Genomic DNA, 17,822 nt, shown 5'->3' on the forward strand with positions numbered 1-17,822 from the left:
TTGCCTGTTTTTCATCACCACAAAGGTTCAGTTGTCAAAAAGCAGACACTTTCTGAAGCAGCTGCGCTCATGAACACGCTGCTGTTTGCAGATGATCCAGTGAATTATTCAGCTTAGAGTTTAGGTTGAAACATGGTCTGAACATTGCTCTACCACAACCCGGTTAATTTGTTTCCACAGATGCTAACTGTTTTGATTTTTTTTTTTTTTTTTACAGTAATGTGCTGATGCAGTGAACAAGAAGTTAAACATCACATCAAATACCTCAATGTGTTGTTACACCCATCTAGGAGTGGCCAGGACATAATTAAATGATTCCTTCTTCTGCTCACCTTAAGCAGCCACCGAGATGGGATGGGAAAAGTGTGACTTATTCACAGTGGTGGAGTTTTTTACAAAATGGAGTCTTATCAGGGTGAGCTCAGGCCAAAATAAATCATTAACAAATAAATCATTAACTCTCTTACTTATGTACAAAAATAAAAATATGCAAAACACAATAATTTTCTTAGCTTCCTGGACTGAGAGCAACTGATTTTTTAAAAATCAAATGGCAGCTCAGCCCTACAAACTCCTCATGGAACTGTTTACAAATTGGATGATGTGGCACAACAGGCGGGCAGCACGGTGGCGCAACTGGTAGAGCTGCTGCCTCTCAGCGAGCAGGTCCCTGGTTCAAACCCCGGTCCAGGGGCCTTTCTGGGTGGAGTTTGCATGTTCTCTCCGTGCATGCGTGGGTTTTCTCCGGGTACTCCGGTTTCCTCCCACAGTCCAAAAACATGCATGTTAGGCTGATTGGTAACTCTAAATTGTCCCTAGGTGTGAGTGAGAGAGTGAATGGTTGTTTGTCTCGTTTGTCTCTATGTGTCCCTGTGATGGACTTGCGACCCGTCCAGGGTGTACCCCGCCCCTCGCACAGTGATTGCTGGACATGGGCACCAGCGACCCCCGTGACCCAAAATGGAATAAGCGGGTAAAGATAATGGATGGATGGGCACAACAGGCCAGATGTGGCTGGTGGGGATGCATGAAACGAATGAAACCACACATCATCACTTCCTCAGCACCTCTCGTCAGCTCCTTTGTTCATGGTCCAATCATGGCTGGCTATCTGGACATTAACCTACTCACATCAGATTCACACACACACAAAACTACTTAAGACAACAGTGGTAACAGTATGCATGAATAATCCAGTTTTTTTTTCAACAAATAAGCTTATGTACAGATTTAAGTGAAATAAAACATTTACAGCTACTGAACTGAGCTTTATTTGGTCTCCCAAATGAATTTGCTCATGTTTAAGTTGCTCAAAATTCAATTCAATTCAGTTTATTTATATACCGCCAATGCACAACAAAGTTGTCTCACGGCACTTTACAGAAACATTCACATACATAGAAAAGACAGTTAAAGTTCTCTATCTAAGGAAGCCAGTAGATTTGTTGATTCTTCATTTTGTCACAGTCTCCCATCCTGAGCAAGCACAGTGGCAACAGTGGAAAGGAAAAACTCCCTTTTAACAGGAAGAAACCTCCAGCAGAACCAGGCTCGGGACAAGCGGCCATCTGCTTTGACCGGCTGAGTTTGAGAGGAACTGGTAGGAGAAACAAACAAACACAGAATAACAGGTCCAGATAGGTGCAGGTGTATTGGAAGGAAGACAAAAACACACGTTAGGATAGAAAAAATAATGACGAATACAAAACCGGTTAAGCAGAGTAAGTAAAGACAGTAACAGAGTGAATAAATGTCATCAGTTCGTCCTCCGGCAGTCTAAACCTATAGCAGCATAAATAAGGGATAGCTCAGGAAACCCAAGCCAACCCTAACTATAGGATTTATCAAAAAGTCAGTTGTTTAGGAAAGTGTCTTTGAGCTTCCTTTTATTATTATTATTTTAGATTTTCTTTTACTGGTTATTTTCCATTTCAAACAACAACTTCACTGATTCATTCTGATTCTGATTCACTGGGGAATCCCAGAGGTTTAACAGACAAGACTGAGGTTTTGGCTTTTGGACCTGAGATTCTTAGGAATAAAATCTGCAGTCTTAAAGTTTCTCTGGACGGCATTAATCTGACCTCCAGTTCTAATGTGAAAAACCTTGACGTTATTTTTGATCAGGACATGTTTTTTAACCCCCACATTATAAAAGTTACCAGGACAGCTTTCCTCCACCTGTGTAATATCACTAAAATTAGAAACATCTTGTCCAAAAATGATGCAGAAAAACTGGTTCATGCATTTATCAAATCTAGACTAGACTATTGCAATTGCTTCATATCTGGGTGTCCAAAATATTTTAAAAGTCTTCAGTTGATAAAAAAATGCTGCTTCTAGACTTTTAATGAGAGTTGGCAAGAGGGATCACATCTCCAGTTTTAGCTTCTCTCCATTGGCTCCCTGTTAAATGCAGAATTGAATTCCAAATCTTACTTCTAACCTACAAAACTCTCAACAACTTAGATCCATCTGATATGTACCATGTTTTCCTAACAGAGCACTTTGCTCTCAGAGTGCAGGTTTACTTGTGGTTCCTAGAGTTTCCAAAAGCAGAATGGGAGGAAGATCTTTCAGTCATCAGGCTCCTCTCTTGTGGAAACAACTTCCAGTTTTTGTCCGTGAGACTGACACATTGTCCAGTTTTAAGATTAGACTCATGTCTTCCCTTTTTGATAAATCCTGTAGGGTCAGCTTGGGTTTCCTGAGCTATCTCTTAGTTATGCTGCTATAGGCTTATTGCTGGAGGACAAACTGACCACATTGTCTCAATCTGCTACTGTCTTATTTGCAATTAATTCTACCCTTAACATGTGTTTTTTGTCTTTCCTCCAATAGAAAGTACACCTGGACCTGTCACTCTGTTTGTCTCTCCTTCCTGTCCTCTCAAACCCCAGCCAGTCGAAACAGATGGCCACTTGTTCTGCTGGTTCTGCTGGAGGTTTCTTCTTGTTAAAAGAGTTTTTCCTTTCCACTGTTGCCTTTGTACTTGCCCATAGGAGACTGCAACGAAGTGAAAATTTAACACACCCTGCTGGCTTCCTTAGATATATAACTTTTATTAACTGGCTTTTTTTTTTAATGTATGTGAATGTTTCTGTTCAGTGAGACGACCTGATGTGACTTGGAGCTGTAGAAATAAACTGAATTGAACTGAATGTAGGAATGGAATTTAGAAAAACTATACATGAGTTCAACACATAAAAAAAAAATCATTTATTTTTTATTTTCTTTATTTATTTTCTTCTTTTAAAACAATTCTATGAAGAGTTAAATTTTGAATCCGACCTCATGGTGGCCTATCTGTTGTTTACACCCCGGAACGGAGGCGGCGCTGTGATTCATGTATCCGCCATCATACAGGAAAAAGACGAAGAAGAAGAAGAAGAACACCAAAGGGTTCTGGATTTGTGACAGTTCTGCTCCAGCTGTAAACAAGTGACTTTTTATCCGAGTTAAGAAGAAGACTCTGCAGGGTCCGGGGGGACCGCTGCTCCCCTGCAGACCCCATCTGGACCAGTCATGGCCGAGAGACCGGAAACCGAGGTAAGGTTCGGGTCTGGACCGAACTGTAAACACCAGTGTGTGCTGGTCTGTCCTAAACAGAACTCCACAAGTCTGGTCTGAACGAAAGCAAAGTTCAAGGTGGTTTTTATCAGCAACTGGGTTCGGTTCGATCCGCATCCAGACCCTGTGGACTTTCTCCTGACACTCTTGTTTCCTCCATTTTCCTCCTTATCTTGTTATTTCCCCTTTTCATCAACCATTGTCTTGTTATTGAACATTACTTCACTCTGTAGATCTATTTGTTAGGATGTAGTTATAGATGTATGTATAGATGTATAGTTCTAGAGTGCATGTGGTGCAGGGTAGTGAGTGTATTCCTGATCCAAGGGGGTGAAGTTTTCTCAGTACATCTAATTCAGATATCATAGTATTCATATACTGTACCTACATATTTGTTGTTTGTTCTTTTTTGTACTTGTTGTGTCTAACATGCAGTTCAATACTTTATTAAAATATCCACCACACATCCCTTTTTCTTCCAAATGTATGACTAATCACTTTCTTTAACAATCACTTTCTGGGGGAGCATATACATTAAATAATGTAACTAACTGGTTTCCAAACTTGTATTTTAATGTATCTCCCCTCTTTGTTTCCAGTTTCCTTAAGCGGACTGTACTTATAGCGCCTTTCTATCTAATCAAGATACTCAGAGCTCTTTACAACACAATATGTGCCTCATTTACCTCCACACACATTCATACAGCACTCTACTACATCTTTGCAAATCTAATCTGAACAAATCATTCTAAAGAGACTAATCAGAGCTTTAGATCACATTCACACACCGATAAGACACAAGTCAGAGGCAATGAGGGGTTCAGTGTTTTGCCCAGGGACACTTCAACATGTGACTGGACAGTGGTGGAATTGAACCCCCAACTCTCCCATTGTAGGACGACTGCTCTAACCACTCAGCCACAGCAAACCCCCCCCACTCTGCACCAATGCCTTAAACATGTCAAACTTCACAGTATTTGAAATCAGGGTCATCACTCCCTTGTTTTTTTTTTTTTTTTTGTCTGTAAAAGCTGGAAAATGAATTCCTGAATTTTAATTTTTCATGTTTTTCTTTTGGTAAATGATTCTGCTATAAAAAGATGACCCACACCTTTTCTTTTCTAAACCTAGTGTAAACGCCCTCTCTTTTCTTAACATTATTTAGTCCACTGACATTCAGCGACGGTGGTGCAGTTGGTAGAGCTGCTGCCTCTCAGTGAGCAGGTCTCCCTGGTTCGAATCCCGGTCCGGGGGCCTTTCTGGGTGGAGTTTGCATGTTCTCTCAGTGCATGTGTAGGTTTTCTCCGGGTACTCCAGTTTCTTCCCACAGACCAAAAACATGCATGTTAGTCTGATTGGTAACTCTAAATTATCTCTAGGTGTGAGTGAGAGAGTGAATGTTTGTCTCGTTTGTCTCTATGTTCCTTTGATGGACTGGAGACCTGTCCATGATGTACCCTGCATCTCAGACAGTGATAGCTGGACATTGGCACCAGTGACCCCCTGACCCAAAAAGGAGGAAGCGGGTAAAGATAATGGATGGATGGATGTATTCCTTGAAATGAGGACCTTTTATGAACAAAGGGCCCTCCTAGCAGTTTGGGATCAACCTATAATAGTGTTAAGACGGGGGCTAGCTGCGGGCCACCGGTTACCCAGAGGCCACCTCTCGGACTCAGGACCCGCCTCCAGCCCACCTCGCTCCTCCCGGCTCAAACCTCCCTCAGAAGCGGCAACTCATACTAACAATAATTCAAGGAAACATGAATTAAGTTTTACCAACTGGATTAAAATCAAGGCAGGAAAAGGTTACAGTTTACAGCACTGGCCTCTCCGGTCTGTGACGCGTTCACAAACCAGAAGGGCCGATGTCTCGTGTCATTACTCATTTATAGGGTCCTAGACTCCTCCTTCGCAGAAGGCGAGCTCAACCTGTCACATGTATGATGGGGCGTGACTAAATGTGATCTCAACAGCTCTTACGTGGTTTTGACGTGTACGCAAATATGAGACGGTGCTTCAAAAGCCTTTCTACGTGATGTAGCGAGCAGAAATAAACTCTATTCCTTGATGGATATTGAATCCCATGGAGACTCTTTTTAGAGTTGCTGGTCCAGTTTGACCCAGTCAGAACCGGGTCATAATTTAATTATAATCCCGTCTCTGAGCAGATCAAAACCTCAGGACCAGTCTAGATAAATATCTAACAGATATATAAAATAGGGCTCCCCATCAGTCCAACAGTCACTAGGGTGTGGGTGTGGAGGGTTCCTTCAGTACCTTAATGAATGGCCTTAATAAACATTGTCTGTTGTGATTTTAAACAGGTTATAAACTAGTATATAAAAATGAAACAAATCTAAGGTGAGCTGTAAATTACATAGTCTCCTTCTAAATGATTTCTACCAGAGTAACATTTAACTTGTTAAAAAGTATGTGCTCAGTTTGGTGGCTTTGCTCACTCACCTACAGTGCCTTGTGAAAGTATTCGCCCCCTTGAACTTTTCAACCTTTTGCCACATTTCAGGCTTGAAACATAAAGATATAAAATTTTTATTTTTTGTGAAGAATCAACATCAAGTGGGACACAGTCGTGAAGTGGAATGAAATTTTGGACGTGTCAAACTTTTTGAACAAATAAAAAACTGAAAAGTGGGGCGTGCAACATTACTCGGCCCCTTTACTTTCAGTGCAGCAAACTCACTCCAGAAGTTCAGTGAGGATCTATGAATGATCCAATGTTGTCCCAAATGACTGATGATGATAAATAGAACCCACCTGTGTGTAATCAAGTCTCCGTATAAATGCACCTGCTCTGTGATAGTCTCAGGGTTCTGTTCAAAGTGCAGAGAGCATCATGAAGACCAAGGAACACACCAGGCACCAGTTTAAAGCTGGATTTGGATACAAAAGATTCCCCATGCTTTAAAGATCCCAAGGAGCACTGTGCAAGCAATCATATTGAAATGGAAGGAGTATCAGACCACTGCAAATCTACCAAGACCCGGACGTCCCTCTAAACTTTCATCTGGAACAAGGAGAAGACTGATCAGAGATGCAGCCAAGAGGCCCATGATCACTCTGGATGAACTGCAGAGATCTACAGCTGAGGTGGGAGAGTCTGTCCATAGGACAACAATCAGTCGTACACTGCACAAATCTGGCCTTTATGGAAGAGTGGCAAGAAGAAAGCCTTTTCTCAAAGATATCCATAAAAAGTGTTGTTTAAAGTTTGTCACAAGCACCTGGGAGACACACCAAACATGTGGAAGAAGGTGCTCTGGTCACATGAAACCAAAATCCAACTGTTTGGCCACAATGCAAAACGATATGTTTGACGTAAAAGCAACACAGCTCATCACCCTGAACACACCATCCCCACTGTCAAACATGGTGGTGGCAGCATCATGGTTTGGGCCTGCTTTTCTTCAGCAGGGACAGGAAAGATGGTCAGAATTGATGGGAAGATGGATGGAGCCAAATACAAGACCATTCTGGAAGAAAACCTGTTTGAGTCTGCAAGAGACCTGAGACTGGGACGGAGATTTATCTTCCAACAAGACAATGATCCAAAACATAAAGCCAAATCTACAATGGAATGGTTCACAAATAAACGTATCCAGGTGTTGGAATGGCCAAGTCAAAGTCCAGACCTGAATCCAATCGAGAATCTGTGGAAAGAGCTGAAGACTGCTGTTCACAAACGCTCTCCATCCAACCTCACTGAGCTCGAGCTGTTTTGCAGGAAGAATGGACAAGAATTTCAGTGTCTCCATGTTCAAAACTGATGGAGACAAACCCCAAGAGACTTGTAGCTGGAACTGCAGCAAAAGGCGGCGCTACAAAGTATTAATGCAAGGGGGCCGAATAATATTGCACGCCCCAATTATCAGTTTTTTATTTGTTTGTTTGGCACTGTACATCCTTAGGCTTTAATCTAAAAACACAAGACGTTCAGTACCTCTTAATTTCTCCCTCACACTGCCCTCTCCATTATCTTGAGGGAGGACCAAAGTTTCTTCATTGTTTAAACTCCTGCAGTCTTTCCCTCGTTTGACTCCTTGTGTCTCAGCTCGGTTTCTCTGCAGCGGCGATCCTTTCACTTGTCCCCTGCTTCTTTTCTGTGATGCATTGTCATGGTGACGCCCTTAGGATCTTCTGCTCGAGTGAAGGTCTGCTGCCATCCCCCTCCTGTATCTCCAGCCCTAGTCTGCTTGTGCCTCGTGCTGCGTCCTCTGTGTTCTCATAAATCTTGGGTCCGTCCAACCAGTGACTTCATATTTTAGTCGGTGGTGTCAGGAATAGAATTCTTTTAGCTTTTTTAATCCCAGTGCAGGATTTGCATTTTTTCATCACCTCGGTGGAGTAGTCCTGATCAAAAAATATGGGTCTCCAATCAACTTGAAGTGTTTGTTACCACGCTTTCGCCAGAATTTTTTCTTTGGTTTCATATATGAGAAAGTTGACCCCTCTGGACCTCAGAGTTGCTCCTGATGGTGGTTTCTTTCTGAGTCTTCTGTGATCCTATGATCTGCAGCTTGGCTTCCTCCAGTAATGCTAGCTCCGGGTGCAGGAGCTTGCCCAGTGCCCACCATCTCTTGCACAGATTCATTCTCTTTTTATAAATTCTTAATCTAGATTGTGTCTGTCCACCTCAACTTGTAGTTTTATTTGTTTTAAAACATGTTGAATGTTCTCCTTCTCCTCCATGTTCCCATTCCTCCAGCTCTGCTATCTGACCCTGCGTCTCGTTAATACGTTGCTGTTATTCCACATTTTGTGCCACTTTTCTTATCGTCTCTTCTTTAAAGTTGGAGAATTTGCACCTCACCTGTTCTTTAAATTTGTCTTTGAATTTTGTGAGGCTCTCCTTCAGCTCTTTTTTGAAGCCCTGGATTTTATCGTGATGGCCATTAGCCTGTCCAACAGTACATGGAGCTGCTTTGTGCTGCCCTTTTCTTCGTCCACTCGCTCAGCTTCAGATTCATATTCTTTGTGGTCTTTGGACTTTTTGTCTTTACACTTCTCTGCATGTGTCCTCCACTCATTTTGTGTTCAACTGAACCTGTTTTAGTTTATCTAATTGTTTTTGGGAAGGTTTTTGTTTCAGCAACATAGGAGCTCTTAGCTTTGCTGCCATCTTGTTCTGTGTCCTTCTGGAAATCCTATTTCCAACATGTTTTTCAGATTGTTACAAAGTTATAAACAGGTAACCCAACAATTTAAAAAACATGTTTATTTTACTCATGTTTTTGTTTTCAGGAAAGCCGCTGCAGGTCTGTTCTCAGTTGAGCTCTTGGCTCTGTTTCAAAGCTCACTGGAATTGTGGTCATAACAAAAGTAGTTTCAAGATATTTTCCTGCAGGTTCTAACTTTCTACAACATTCTGTGCTGTGACAATTGGATATTATGTTAGACGTTAACCACTGTTCTGTTCACAAAGCTGCCGGTATCTTCTAATATCACAGCAGAGGAGGTTGCACAGTTTCAGGTCAAAAGTTTAGAGTTAATTTTTGTTTTTATCCCACTGATCCCATATCTGTGATTTTGGCCACAAATCATACAAATGTATAGAGAACAAATAAGAAAAGGAAACTTAACACTTTAAAGTAACAAATATATATTTTTTAAATTAAATTAACACAAGTGCACTAATCATTAAAATCTACTCTGATGAAGTTGTTCACATTTAATTGAGATATTATTTAGTAGAGATGCACCGATTCTGGTTTTGTAGGCCAATACCGATATCCAATTTTTTTAATAACTCTGACCTGCTGATACCAATTTTCTTTTCATGAACTAACCCATTCAAACTCAAATGCATTTTTTATTATTATTAATCATTCAACAAGCAACTGTAACAAATATTTACCTTAAACAACTTAGGTTATTTTGTTAACTTCAGTATGTTACAGCTTATTTCTCTCTTCAAATAAATAAAATAATGCCACTAAGATAAAATAATATAAATATAGGGTCCAGGTATCTGCGCAGAAGTAGTGGTTTAGAATTCAACAGTGAATGTCAGAATGTTGCTTTTGTGCACCAAAGCATAAAATGTGAACCATTCCTTTACCAACCTTTAGCTTATTTTGACCTAACTCAACATGTAAAGCACATGACAACCTCAAAATACTACATACTAAAGTACTTATTTTTAGTACTAAAGTAAATATTTTATTTCAAATGTTCAATTTGCACTTTGCAAACAAAAATAGGTGCACTAAGTACTATAAACCATTAAAAAAAACAACAAGACAATTTTATGTTCTTTTCATCTTTTCAACAAATTCTGGCACTACAATCACGTCAGCGTTGGTGTTTCTTCACAAACAAAGCATTTCTTTCATGTCACCATCTTTTGGTGATAATTTGAGCGGAGGACAGCAAAGGTTGCTGGGTTGTGTGGATGTCTGTGGGCTCATGCTGCTAGCTTGAGCCTTAGCTGCTTAGCTTAGGTTTTTTTGGGGGGGCAACTTATGAATGTTGGGGTATTTTCCTGAGGGTGATACAAACCGGATTCCAAAAAAGTTGGGACACTAAACAAATTGTGAATAAAAACTGAATGCAATGATGTGGAGGTGCCAACATCTAATATTTTATTCAGAATAGAACACAAATCACAGATCAAAAGTTCAAACTGAGAGAATGTATCATTTAAAGGGAAAAATCTGTTGTTTCCAAATTTCATGGCGTCAACAAATCCCAAAAAAGTTGGGACAAGTCCATTTTTACCACTGTGTAGCATCCCCCCTTCTTCTTACAACACTCAACAGACGTCTGGGGACAGAGGAGACCAGTTTCTCAAGTTTAGAAATAGGAATGCTCTCCCATTCATGTCTAATACAGGCCTCTAACTGTTCAATCGTCTTGGGCCTTCTTTGTCGCACCTTCCTCTTTATGATGCGCCAAATGTTCTCTATAGGTGAAAGATCTGGACTGCAGGCTGGCCATTTCAGTACCTGGATCCTTCTCCTACGTAGCCATGATGTTGTGATTGCTGCAGAATGTGGTCTGGCATTATCGTGTTGAAAAATGCAGGGTCTTCCCTGAAAGAGATGACGTCTAGATGGGAGCATATGTTGTTCTAGAACCTGAACATAGTTCTCTGCATTAATGGTGCCTTTCCAGACATGCAAGCTGCCCATGCCACAAGCGCTCATGCAACCCCATACCATCAGTGATGCAGGCTTCTGAACGGAGCGTTGATAACAACTTGGGCTATCCTTGTCCTCTCTGGTCCGGATGACATGGCGTCCCAGTGTTCCATAAAGAACTTCAAATCGTGACTCATCTGACCACAGAACAGTCTTCCATTTTGCCACACTCCATTTTAAATGACCCCTGGCCCAGTGCAAACGTCTGAGCTTGTTTAGCTTGCTTAGAAATGGCTTCCTCTTTGCACTGTAGAGTTTCAGCTGGCAACGGCAGATGGCACGGTGGATTGTGTTCACTGACAATGCTTTCTGGAAGTATTCCTGAGCCCATTCTGTTATTTCCTTGACAGTGGCATTCCTGTTTGAGGTGCAGTGACATTTAAGGGCCCGGAGATCACGAGCATCCAGTAGAGTTTTACGGCCTTGACCCTCATGCACAGCGATTGTTCCAGATTCTCTGAATCTTTTGATGATGTTATGCACGGTTGATGATGATAACTTAAAAGTCTTTGCTATTTTATGCTGGGTAACATCATTCTGGTATTGCTGCACTATCTTTCTGCGCAACAATGGTGGAATTGGTGATCCTCTTACCATCTTGGCTTCTGAGAGACACTGACACTCTGAGAAGTTCTTTTTATATCCAATCATGTTGTCAATTGACCTAATTAGTGTTAATTGGTCTTCCAGCTGTTTGTTATATGCTCAATTTCCTTTTTCCAGCCACTTATTGTTACTTGTCCCAACTTTTTTGGGATTTGTTGACACTGTGAAATTTTGATTCAACATATTTTTCCTTTAAAATGTTACATTTACTCAGATTAAACTTTTGATCAGTCATCTATGTTATATTATGAATAAAATATTGACATTTGCCATCTCCACATCATTGCATTAAGTTTGTATTCACAATTTGTTTAGTGTCCCAAGTTTTTTGGAATCTGGTTTTGTAGTTTTAAATGTCAAATTAAAATTTTTTGTACCAAATGTTTTGGTTGTGGCTTCTCTTTCTTCTCGCATATTATAAATTGCCATCTTGTGGTTGTCTTTACTTGCGGTAAACGTTCACACCGAAGACATATTGGCTCTGGCTTCTGCGTTCTTTGCTGATGGTGCGTTCATGGGCCAAAAAATGTTTGATATCTTAGTACTGACTGTTTAAGGACAATAATATATATATATATATATATATATATATATATATATATATATATATATATATATATATATATAAATATAAATTAATTATTTGAATTTGTCTAGTCAGTCACCGATTTGAGCAAATCAAGATTGACCGGTACCACTTTCAGGCCGTTGGCTTGGTGCATCCGTGTGAAAGCTACTGAATCCAAATACTTCTCTGATATAATTACCTCAAACTCTCACAACCCATGTGTCCTCTTCTCCACCCTCAACTCTGTTCTCCACCTCACTGAACCTTCACCTCTGGAAGCCTCGACTGAGCTGTGCGAGAACTTCTTACATTTCTTTTTGGAAAAGATTGCGACCACCCGGGCTCTCATTTCCCCTCCAACTCATGACCCATCCATCCCACCTCAATCTGTAGCTCCTTTTGACCATTTTGAACCCATCACTCTATCTTCTCTAGAGCAGGTCATGCGCAGCTTGAAACCTTCTGGTTTCCCCTTTGATGTGGTCCCCCCTCGACTTCTAAAGGAGGTTTTTCCTATTCTAGGTCCGTCCATTCTTGTTATAGTAAACAGTAGTTTATCCACTGGCGTGGTGTCAAAATCCTTTAAACATGCTGCTGTCCAGCCTCTCCTGAAAAAAACCAAACCTTGACCCCTCAGTCGTGTCCAACTTCTGGCCTGTCTCCAAACTCCCATTTGTTTCTAAACTACTGGAGAAAATAGTCGAGTCCCAGTTGAAGTGCTGCCTGGAGGGTCACGCCATCTTAGAGCTATTCCAATCTGGCTTTAAACCTCTCCACAGCACTGAAACTGCCCTGCTGAAGGTCTTTAATGACATTTTCTTAACCACTGATACCAGTGATTCTGTGCTGCTTGTCCTATTGGACCTCACATCCGCCTTTGACACCATCGACCATGAGATCCTCATTGCTAGGTTAGAGCAGTGGGTGGGCATCACAGGGTCAGCCCTCAATTGGTTCAGATCTTACCTCATTGACAGATCTTTTTGTGTCTCCATCAAGGATTTTAGTTCTGCAGCGGCAGAGCTTAAATGGGGGTTTCCGCAGGGGTCCATCCTGGGTCCCCTCCTATTTTCTTTATACCTGCTGCCACTTGGTGCTATTTTCTGGAAACACAACATGCTCTTCCACTTCTACGCCGATGACTGTCAAATTTACTTCCCCTTAAGACACAATGGCACATGCTCTATTCAACCTCTGCTCGACTGCCTGGCTGGCATCAGGGACTGGATGGCTTTAAACTTCTTAAGTTTCAATGAAAAGAAGTCTGAAGTCATGTTGTTCCCTCCCAATGACACGATCACAAACCACTGCATCGACCTCTCCGCTCTAACCCTGTCAGAAAAACAAAGAGTCACTAATCTGGGCGTGATAATGGACCCTTCCCTGAAACTTAACAATCATGTAAACATGATTGTTAAATCATGCTTCTTCCAACTGAGGCGGCTGTCTAAACTGAAGCCCATATTGTCCAAAAATAACCTGGAGACAGTAATTCATGCATTCATTACATCTAGGCTTGATTACTGCAATTCGCTCCTGTTTGGTATCAGTCAAACCTCCATTGCACGACTACAACTTGTCCAGAATGCAGCAGCCCGATTTTTCACCAGTACAGGCAAAAGAGAGCACATTACACCAGTTTTGGCCTCACTGTACTGGTTACCAGTTCACTTTCGAATCCAGTTCAAAATACTCATGTATGTCTACAAATCACTGAACACTTTCGCCCCCCACCTCCCCCTCCCTCTATCTCTCTGATCTGCTACAACCGTATGTCCCACCACGTTCCCTGAGGTCAGTGGACCAGTTTCTCCTCACAGTTCCAGGAACTCGTCTTAAGCGCAGAGGTGACAGGGCCTTCTCTGTAGCAGGACCAAGACTCTGTAACGAGTGACCTCTGCTTGTCAGACAGGCCCCTCCCTCTCGGTTTTCAAGTCCCATTTAAAAACTCACTACTATTTAGCAGCATTCAACACCAGATGATCTGTGTTTTGAACCTGTATGCTCCACACTGGTTTGTCGTCATTATCTGCATCGTTTTTATGTCTATATTCTGATTTACTTCATTTTGTATTTTGCTTTGTGTGTTACCTGTTGTTCTGTCTGTACAGCACTTTGGTTGGCCTTGTCGCTGTTTTAAGTGCTCTATAAATAAAATGGTATGGTATTCAGCATTTAGAGGGAAATTTACTTGTGTTCCTTGCACAGTTATTGCTGGACATGGGCACCGGCGACCCCCGTGACCCAAAATGGAAGAAGCGGGTAAAAGATAATGGATGGATGGATGTACTTGTATTATTTATATTACTGCCAGAACAAAAAGTTAGTCTGATTGTCAAAGATCAGACTGTGACACAAAGTGAGGGAAACATTTCCTCTCTCCTGGGATCTGCTGGGAGTTGCACAATGCTCTTATCTACTGAACTAAATGAGATATTTTCTCCAGGATATTGTTAGCTTTACTTGTTTCGTGGGCATGATACAGAATAAGAAGACAGTAGGATCAGGTGGTGCACAAAAAGTGGATCTGCATAGTCCAAATGAATGTGAACCAGAGTTTTCTTCTGCTTTTGCTGCTAGTGTACAAACAAGTCTTTATTTAGTTTTTGAGCTTCTGAACAAAAATCACCCATTTTTTCTTCACAGTAGGTCTTTTTTTTTCTTCCCCATCTGTGATTTATGTTTAGTTGGAGGAGGCTGACCATATCTACTTGCTCATGAAGGAGGACTATCGGATATCTCGAAATGTGCGCTTGGCGTGGTTCCTCAATAAACTCAATCAGGTCATCTGGCCTGCCTCAAAGCCTGAAGTGGTGAGTTAACCAAATCTCTCAGAGGCTTTCTTCTTTAGCTCTTTTATCTGCTGCATATTTCTTGTGTTCCTGGGAAGGACTGAAAGGTCCAGAGTTCACATAAATCGATTGATCTGTTTATTGGAGACATATCTCAGGTCTGTATATGTTCAATTTTATGGAGATGCCACATCTTCTCTCTTCCAGCTGAGCTCAGAAAATGAGCTGGACTTGCTGAGCTTGTTACCTAAAGGATGGCAGCTAGAGAGCCCCCCCAGCACACAGCCTTGTGTTTTAATGCCCTCCACCCAGGCCACCTTCCTGGCCCGCAGGTACCGCTTCATCATTGAGCTGGACCTCAGCCCCTCTACTGGGATTGTGGTAAGACCTCAACTGAGTTTTATTTTGGTTCATTTGCTGTTTAAATGTCTGAGAATCCCATGTTTTCTTTCATTTACCTTAAAGCCTGGTCAGCTGGTTACCCAGGTTATAGACTGGATACAGATCAATGATCAGTATGAACAGATATATATTAAAGCTGGGGCTCAATATAAAAAAAAAAAAAAAAAATTGGGGTAATTTCAAGCTTTATAATTACCGATAATTGTAGATGAACAGATGCTGGGATGTATTCATCATTTAACGCGGATTCCTCATTTTTCTGGACTGAATAAAACGTGCATTGAATTTAAGGAAATGCAAACGTGAGACGTCATTTAAATTTGACCCATCAAAATGAATGCGGTCATTTATTTACAGAATCAAATTTAACATCAAACATTTACATTAATTTGGCAAATTATGAAAATAACAACATAAGCAATCAATCAGGAAAAATCATACGGCCATGATTTTACCGTTGCTGCACCACAGACATTTATAAAACTGTACAACTATGATCTTTTACCCACACGGATGTGAATAAGCACTTTACACAGACATTTCTAAATATCTGGGAGAATTTCTACTTCATAGGAAAGTTTAAAGATGGAAAGAAGTTTAGAGGGAGTAAAGGATGGTGTGTGAGGGAAATTAAGTGTTTTCCAGAACCGACACTCTCCATCAGAAGCCCAGCTCGCCTCGGTACGCTTGGTAGGAAACTTGACCCATTACCTCTCTGATGATAATCAGCAGATATGGTGTTCCGTTAACGCTACCGGTCCAGCGTCTCCTTAGAATGGCTGTTGCCCGTCAGAAGTAGTGGCGAGGCTCTGTTCGACACACATTCACCTCAGTGGAAAATGTTATAATCCCATGGAACTCGGAAGAGCTTCGTTGTCATGTCAGGAACTCCAACAGCACTCCATCAGAACTTTAGCTCTCGTGTAGTTTACAGAACTCCCACAGAACTCTTGAAGTCTGACAACTCTCCAACTCTGTAACTCCGTGAGTCTTAAGTCACTCTGTGAGTACCTGTGAGTCCGTAACTGTGTAGACCAGGAAGTACTGACATTTTAAAGGCTCTTTCCCGGTTCACTTTTTGGGATTTTTCATTGGTCAGAAACGACCAGAAGGGGTGTGTTTTTGTGACGTAAGGGGTTAGAGACAGCGAGAATTGTTATGAGACAGCTCAGAAATGTTCTCACAGACCGAGAGGGTTCTGTTTTGGCGTGCCTAAGACACCGGTGCAAAACATCTCTATTTACGTCTGAGAGGATTCTAAAACATGACAGTTTTAACATAACAACTTGTTTTTCGTTTGACTGTAACCTTGTAAACGCACACACTTGCTCATTCAAAAGCAGAAATCAGAAAAATGCATAATTACTCTGCAACAGCTTTTAACATGAGAATAAAATCATTACTCAGTTAATAAAATTGATTAGTTCACTGCAACATCTAAAATGGTTTGAACTAAGACACTTTGATTATCAACATTTGTAAGATAGTAATGATAATAAAAAGAGAGTGTTCTTTTCACTTGAATCTTCAAGAAAGAAAGTCTCAGGATGGGTGAACCTGTATTTATGGAGTCAAATACATGAAATGACAGCTTCTGTCCCACAAGGTTCTAAAGGTCAAGAGTTTTGACCTTAGACTGGGTTTCGACGTAGGCTTAGTCCACTACATAATTAATCTAGATTATTCACATTTTAATAGCATGTTTGTCAAATAACAATATTTGACACAATAAGCAAAGATTTTTAATTCTAATAAATTATGGTTGATGGCTGAATAAATGAGTAAACATACATAAATCCAAAAAACCAAAAATTTTTTTCCTCCTTTAGATTCATATGTTCATTTTTAATACATTCACAAAAAAGTGCAAACTCAAAGTGCAACTGAAAATACATAAAATAAAAAAATAAAATAATTGATAAATAACAGTAAAGTAGTTAGAAATTATGGTAATGTGATGCTACAGTCCACTGTAGTCCATTTCTCCAGTGCGTTTGTTAATTAGTCAGATGTAGACTTTCCTATTTTTGCCCTAAGCTCCATCATTTGGTATCTATGGACTGGTTAGACCATCTCCCATGTTTTGAAATGATACCTTAAGCTTGACGTGATGTGGTGATAAGAAAATTCCTTTAGGAATCACAAAGCCGTGTGTAAATCACAATTTGCATATGTCTATGTTCTTCTAATGCTACCATGTTTTTTTTTATGTCCTACCTAACAAAAAAAGCAGAGACTTATTTTCATCCTCCATTGCTATTCACCAAACAGCTTGAGCTCTCTGTGGTAGGTGCTCTGTGAGTATGGGATTGAAGGTCTGTTGTTACTGGCCATTCAGTCCTTATACAAATGGTGAGTTTGATTCACATTAATTACATTGTCAGACTCATTCAGGGTTGGATTTGGACTGTACCAGGGCAGTCCATTGTCACTCACTCTGTTTAAAACATTTTTTTCCAAAAGTGAAGTGATAGTTTTTGGGGAAAATTCTGGGCCATGCTCTGTAGATTTTGGTTCCTTGGCCCTGTACAGCAAATTGACTGTGAGGAATTTGGAGGTTGAACTGGATCCTGAACTTTAGCTGGACTGCCAGATCAGGTCAGTCATTAAAAGAAGCTTTTATCATTTGAGACAGCTAGCCAAAATAAAATGCATCCTTCCAAGAACAAGTTTTGAGACAGTAATCTATTTCTTTGTAACTACCTGGCTGGATTACTGTAATAC

The 17,822-nt window shown here is 40.8% G+C and overlaps 1 protein-coding gene across 1 annotated transcript in view; it reads left to right on the forward strand.

Annotated features, from left to right (window-relative positions):
- Positions 1-3,368: 3,368 nt before the first annotated feature.
- The window catches only part of LOC119407464 (KICSTOR complex protein SZT2-like), a 17,339-nt gene continuing 2,885 nt past the window's right edge, over positions 3,369-17,822 (forward strand). The window contains exons 1-3 of the mRNA XM_037674290.1: positions 3,369-3,549; positions 14,592-14,717; positions 14,904-15,077. Coding sequence (XP_037530218.1) covers positions 3,526-3,549; positions 14,592-14,717; positions 14,904-15,077 — 324 coding nt within the window. The 5' untranslated portion in view covers positions 3,369-3,525. The remainder of the gene's footprint in view (positions 3,550-14,591; positions 14,718-14,903; positions 15,078-17,822) is intronic.

Source organism: Nematolebias whitei, chromosome 3 (assembly GCF_014905685.2).
Source record: "Nematolebias whitei isolate Nwh7 chromosome 3, NemWhi1, whole genome shotgun sequence".
NCBI classification, from domain to species: Eukaryota; Metazoa; Chordata; class Actinopteri; order Cyprinodontiformes; family Rivulidae; genus Nematolebias; species Nematolebias whitei.